This window comes from Stomoxys calcitrans, chromosome 3, assembly GCF_963082655.1.
Source record: "Stomoxys calcitrans chromosome 3, idStoCalc2.1, whole genome shotgun sequence".
NCBI classification, from domain to species: Eukaryota; Metazoa; Arthropoda; class Insecta; order Diptera; family Muscidae; genus Stomoxys; species Stomoxys calcitrans.
Genome location: NC_081554.1, coordinates 177,642,861 through 177,649,821, shown reverse-complemented (window position 1 = coordinate 177,649,821; position 6,961 = coordinate 177,642,861). Strand labels below are relative to the sequence as shown.

General features: G+C 39.1%; 1 protein-coding gene across 1 annotated transcript; it reads right to left on the bottom strand.

Annotated features, from left to right (window-relative positions):
* Window positions 1-1,984: 1,984 nt before the first annotated feature.
* LOC106081082 (transcription factor SOX-1) lies at window positions 1,985-4,871 on the bottom strand. The gene has a single exon (XM_013242801.2). The coding sequence runs from the start codon at window positions 3,641-3,643 to the stop codon at window positions 1,985-1,987; it is 1,659 nt and encodes a 552-aa protein (XP_013098255.2). The 5' UTR covers window positions 3,644-4,871.
* Window positions 4,872-6,961: the final 2,090 nt, after the last annotated feature.

Below are 6,961 nucleotides of genomic sequence, written 5' to 3'. Positions count from 1 at the left end.
ATTTTTTATCACACATTTTACAAATTTTCTTCTTACATGATTTTGTTTTCTGTTTTATATTCTTCTTCAAATATTGTGGATTTTATTTTTGTTTTAGTTATTTACGGGTTGTAATGGAGAAATTATTTTCTTCTTTTTAGACGTTATAGAAAACAAATTGTGGATCTATTTGTTTTTTTTTTTTCATTTTTAAGATATCTAAAATTTTTTTGTCTTTGTTTTTAAGGAATGTTTTTTGTTTGTTTTTTTTTTTTTTTAATATGAGGCGGAATGTTGTTGTTGATTTTTCTATGCTTTCAGATTGTTAGACTTTTAGCAGACTTCATTTCTTTAAAGGTGGTTGTGTGATTTTCTTTGATGGATAAAAGAGTTCTGAATTGCAGTTGGTTTAGATTTTTTTTTTTTTTTTTTTTTGTAACCAAAAGGAAATGATGAGGTTTTTGTTGGCGTATCTATCGTTCAATCGAAGAAGAATTAGTGGAAAATTAGGCGGAGGAGAAGGTTTGTCTTTGATGCTGCTGCTGCTGTTGTTGTTGTTGTTGATGATGTTGATATCTTCTTCTATGCTATTACGGCTAATATTTGTTGTCCTTTTTGTTTTTTTTTTAATCGTTTTTTTTTTTTTCTTCTTTTTGTAATTTTATTAATTTTCTAAATATTGTACGTATTGTTGTTGTTGTTTTTTTTTTTTTCATTAAATTATTTTATATTTATTACCATTTCTAAAGTTTATTTGCATTTTTTTCGAATTTTTACACTTTTTTAGTTCTACTATTCCCTATGCCAGGAATAATGTTTGGGGGGGGCGGGAGTGGTTTTTTTTTAAATTTTTTACATTAGAACTAATTTGAAAATTTATTTATTTTTTTTTTATATATATATATATATAATATTTAATTTAAATTAAACTTAAGCTTCTCTTTAACTTATTACAAGTTTTGTTGGTTTGTAATCTGGGTGTTTTGTTTGGGGAATTTGGTTACAGGGGGCGCTGGTTATAGGGGGCGCGCTGGGTTTTGATAATTTACAAGGTGGAGATATCCAACAATCCTGTTGCATCGTGCGGATGATGGTGATGATGATGAGGATGATGAGAATGGGCATGCATATGGGCAGGGCCAGGGTGGTGATGATGATGATGGGGGTGCGAGTGATGCGGGGCCAAGCTGCCATAAGGCAAATGGGCCAAATGGGGGGCATGATGGGGTGCATGAGGAGAGTTATGATGGGTGTGATGGTGTAGCGCTAAAGAACCCATGCCACCATTGGCCTCCGTCAAATTGAAACCATTGCTGTCCGTTACACCTAGGCCGCCGGCTGTCAGGCGGCCCATTATGCTCGCCGAGGTGACCACAGTAGCTCCGCTATTGCAGCCATTTTCCGCCGCTGTTGCCTGAACCTGATAACCTGTCAAGTTTTGATGTATAGCATGGGGGGAATGCGAGGGCATTGAATGGGCCGAGGAGCGGCTGCCTCCTCCCGAGGATCCCGAGGCGGTGGGACTAAGGCGGCCATGTATGCCTCCGCCGCCGCCGCCGCCATAAGAGTGCATGGAACGGCTTTCACCATTGGGGGCATTGTTATCCGCATTTATTGCCGCCGTGGCTACTGTACCTGAGCTCAAATGATGCTGTAGGTGGGAGGTTAGCATTTCGGTAGTTTGTTGCAGCTGTTGTTGTTGCTGCTGCTGCTGATGATGTTGCTGCTGGTGTTGGACAAGTAGAGAGGGCGATGTTGGCTGCTCGTTTTGTAGATGGGAATGTTGCTGATCTTCCGCTAAATGCAAATGCTCATCCTCTGGCTGATCATTGAGTATAAGCTGGTGGTTGTTATTGTTGTTGTTGTTATTATTATTCGAGGAGGAGGAGGAAGAGGGCGCCGTTTGATTATCCGCCATAGCCGCTGCTGCTGCTGCTGCCGCCACCGCCGCACTTCTAGAAACCATTGGCAGCGTTGAGTGTGCTCCAAATGCCGTTGCCATTTCTCACATATGGGCAAGGGGAGCCATGGAACGCATCGACTGCTGATGATGATGATGCGCCTGATGCTGATGCTGCAAATCCGGCGAACTATTCTGATAGTGCATCAAATTGCGTTGATGATGTTCCGCTGCAGCTGCCGCCGCTGCTGCCGACACCTGCATGCCGTCGGACAGGTGATACATATTCATGAGGTGATTCAACTCGGCCGAAGGCTGTTGGCCACTTAGGTATTCCCGTTTCAACACATGATTATTGTTATTTGTTATGACAGCCGCTGCTGCGGCGGCGGCGGCGGCGGAATTCTGTTGTGAGGCGGAATTGTGTTGCAGCTGGGGACTGGGTGAGACGGGTTCCGATTTGACACTCGAATCGCTGGGACTGTGACTTTGGCAGGAGACTTGAGAACCAGGTTGACCGCTTAGGCCATAGGGTGAGCCGGGCTGGGGCTGTACACTGCCGCCGGTGCCCGTGCCATACGGTGAACCAGGCTGTTGGACATTGCCATAGGGTGAGGTCTGGCCGCCGGAGACAGTGCTGTACATGCCATAGCCGGTGCCGGCATTCATGTAATTCGCAGCCGCTTGATGCATTTGGCCCATGTCATAGCGATGATAGTTGCCCATGTAGGCTCCATGTTGACTTTGATAGGCGGCGGCGGAGGGATCATGCATCATATAGCCATTGGGCATGTAGCCATTGGGAGCACTCATGGGATACATTTCACGATTAACTCCCGCCGCCTGTTGAGCGGCCGATGAGATCGAATTTGTGTTGGATGAGCGCGCCGAGGGGGTACCGCCACCCTCAGAGGCTTGCAATAGGCCTCCCACACCCATGGGATATTTCTCCTTGGTCTTGGTTAAGGTCTTCGTTTTGCGACGTGGACGATATTTGTAATCGGGATGTTCCTTCATGTGTACGGCTCTTAGGCGTTTGGCCTCATCAATGAAGGGCCTCTTCTCATTCTCGGACAAATCTTTCCACTGGGCCCCCAAACGCTTGGAGATTTCGGAATTATGCATTTTTGGATTGTCCGAGGCCATTTTGCGGCGCTGGCCTCTGGACCACACCATAAAGGCGTTCATGGGCCTTTTGACACGCTCTGCGGCACTTTGGGCATTTTTGCTGGCACTCGAGGGATTGGAGTTGTTGTTAATGCCATTGCCGCCGACGCCGCCGCCACCACCACCTGTCGAGCTGCCTCCCGAACTCAAAGGTGTGGATTGACCGCCCATACCACCACCGCCATGATGATGCGAATGATGATGATTTTGCTGGCCCGGCGAGGTCATGTGATGGCTGCCTATGCTGGTGTGGCTACTCTGTGTAGGACTCAAGTCGCTGGAGCTGTGCAAGGGCGAACCATGCTGAACACTGGCATTGCCATTCAACGTTTGGGCCATGCTATTTTGCAAAGAGCTCAAAACGCTGGTGGTGCCATTTGGCGCTGAAGAACCCTGGCTGGCCAAGTGGGAGGACATGTGATGCTGATGATGATGCGACAAGTGGGATTGTGTCAAATGCGATTGGCCCAAATTCATGAGGGGGCCCAAAGCACTGTAGGGTGAAGCGGCATGGCCATGCAAGGCCGCCGAGGCATGATGTGGAGGCATAGTGGCATGCAGGATGCCACCTTTCATATCGGACTCCATGGTAAGCATAGTGATGTCTGGAAATTGGCAAATGACAACGGTGGTCTGTAAATTGGCACTTTGACTTGACTAAGGTAAAGTTTTATTTTTGGAGATTTGTAGAACAAAAAGTTTTTTTTTTTTTCAAATAAAATATTTTTTTTTTATTATTTTTTCTTATATAATTGTTATCATGTTGATGTATTTTTGTAAGTGGTCACTTGTCATTCATAAATTTTTTTAGATTTTTTCTTTTTGGTTTTATTAATCCATGAGTATTTGGTTGGCTTTGTAGTCAGATGAGGGGGTGTTTAACACTTGCGGTTTGGTTCACTTTTTCTTCACCCTTTTTCACTTTGCTTGGGGAGTTTTGTTGTGTTTTGGTTGTTTTGTTTCAATTTTTGTTTGTTTTGTTTGTTTTTTAGATTCGCACTCTTTTTCAATTGTTTTCTTTAAAAATGTTGTGGCATTTTTTTCTATGCAATTTTACTGGTTTTTTATATTCCTTTCAATTTGTGTATTATCACTCTATTCTTTTGTGCAACACAATGTATTTTTTTTTATTCTTCTATTTATTTTGAATTCTGAGTTCTTTGTTTTTTTTCTTCTTGTTTTTCATCTATTCTTTTCTTTTACGACATAAAATGCGACGCGCCGCTATACGACATGAATCGCCGAATTACAAAACGCAAATGATCTTTTCAAAACGTGATTTCCCGTAAATCCCGTGAAGGAAAACTCCGTAGTTCAAAATCACTCACACACAAACACTGGTGCACACACTGTAAACACACGCACACACAGAGATGCCAACACGCACTTACAACATTAGCGGCGGTGTTTTTTCGAGAGATGTGACGTTCGAAAGTTGGTGCATTTCAGCAGCGGCGATACGCAACTAGAACCTTGGCTTGGGGTAGGTGTGTGTGTGTTTGTTCGTTCGTAGGTTTGTGTGACAGCTAAGCTCGAAGGGCTTATGTTGGGTTTGAAGGTTAGAACTCCGTTATGGTCTTGTTGTTGTTGTTTGTGTTGGGTATGGCCACCAATTCAAAATTGACAAAGTCGCCTATTGAACTTTCTAGTCAATCTTTAGTTTTCTTTTCTATTTCTTTATCTTTCGATATTAACACTGTTTTGGCTTTCTTTTTTTACGCTTTAATTTTTGTTTCCCCGTACGCTTTTAAAATCAATAATCGCGTTTATGCGACGCGCAAAAATACCTCCACACTGCACTAGATTGAGCACCTTTCTGGTGAGACTCGCCAAGTTGGAAACCTGTTCGAGGTGCTTGAGCGTAAAATGGTTGTGTGTTTGATACGCACACACACAGCTCACCACAGCCAGCCACTCACTCACTCACTTGCTGCTAATGGCTTAGTGGTGCTTGCCAAAGCAATGAAATAGCCATATAAACAACAACAACACAAAAACTCTACGAAAAAACCCCCTAAGCCAGAGAGAGAGAGCGAAAGAGTCAACTAGTGTAATGAAATCAAACTCTCTCAAAGTGTATAGTTGGTCGACCATGCATCCATCCATACATCCATGTTCGTTGCCTTCATCATCAAGCCTCATCGCATCGTATGAGTGTGTGTCCATGTGTCTGAGGTTCGTTGAGCATCGTACATTCGTTAACTCTTCTTCTTCTTCGTCGTTGGCTAAGGTGGTGTGTTTGGAGGTGTGTTAGCCTCTCGTATATTATAGTGAGTGAGAGTAATAGAGTGTGGTGTATGTGAGTGTGTTGGCTTAGGCACATAAATCACTATGTTGGTGTGTATAGGAAAATGGGTTGGATTTTGCGCAGCATGACATCTAAGTTTGATGGCTTTGTTTAGCCAATCAACGATAAGCTAGAATGAAACCTTTTAAATATACTCAACATAAAATATAGCCAACCTTTTCCCGCAACCTCAATTCAAACTAAAATAGCCCACAGCTCTTGGCATACCTTTGGAGTTTGCAAAATGTAGTGAATTGTTTGAAAAAGAGATTCTCAATGTGCTATAATTTCTGTTTCAGTAGTTTTTACGCACTTTTCTCCAATGTTCATTTAACACAAACAATTCTAGAGCGAAAGAGAGAAAGTCAGCAGCAGCCTCAAACAAACTGAGAGCTTTAACTCACGCATTTTATAGCAAAATCTGAGTTGCCAAATTTCACATCCACCAAATGGCAAGGCAAGGCATGCCATAGCAGTCTTGATTATAAAGCCGGCTCTCCTGCCACAAATATTATGGTGGATGCCAGTGCCTGTATTATGTGTTCAGGTTTGTGTTGCTTGTTGGTTGGTTGTTGTTGGGAGGAGTGGGCAAATATGCCAAGATTTTGTTGATGATGGGTGGGCGGTTTGGTGGGCTTATGGTGGTTGTTGCGTGCCTCCTCATCATGTTATTGGACAGTGAGTTGGAATTTTTGTGTGTAAAGTTGTATGTGTCTTATATGTGGCACGGTATGGTTCATCGTAGTGTCGTGACCATTCGATGTTGCCACAACCAAACATTGTTTCCCCAAACGAAAATGTGTTTTAATCGATTAGGGCTTTAAAAAATGAGACGTAAGGAAAAAAATTGCAAGGAATTATCTACAGAAGATTACTTTAATTATAAGAAACACAAATACATTTTTTTCCGATTTATACTTTTAAATTTAAATAAAAAAAAAAATTATTTTAATTTATTAAAGAAATTTTAAACTTTATATATATTAAAATATTCTAAATTGATAATATTTTTTTCCAATTTTTTAGTTTAAATGCAATTTTTGTTCCCTTCATTTCGAAGTTTTTAATCGAAATCTTTTTTCCTTAGATATTTGAAATTTATTTTTTATTTATGTATTTTATTTTATGTAAATTTTATTTTTTAATTTTATTTTGTTTAATTGTATTCTACTTTTTTTGTTTTATTTTAACTTATTTTATTTTTATTTTATTTTATTTTGATTTATTTTATTTTATTTTATTTTATTTTATTTTATTTTAATTTTTCTAATTCATTTTATTATAACTTTTATTATTTTATTTTATTTCATTTTATTATAATTTTTATTATTTTATTTTATTTTATTTCATTTTGTTTTATTTTATTTTATTTTATTTTATTTTATTTTATTTTATTTTATTTTATTTTATTTTATTTTATTTTATTTTATTTTATTTTATTTTATTTTATTATATTTTATTTTATTTTATTTTATTTTATTTTATTTTATTTTATTTTATTTTATTTTATTTTATTTTATTTTATTTTATTTTAATTTATTTTATTTTATTTTATTTTATTTTATTTTATTTTATATTATTTTATTTTATTTTATTTTATTTTATTTTATTTTATTTCATTTTATTTT

Bases quoted from the DNA above. Each gene is read 5' to 3' on its own strand.
- LOC106081082 (XM_013242801.2), bottom strand. From the start codon at position 3,643: ATGCTTACCATGGAGTCCGATATGAAAGGTGGCATCCTGCATGCCACT.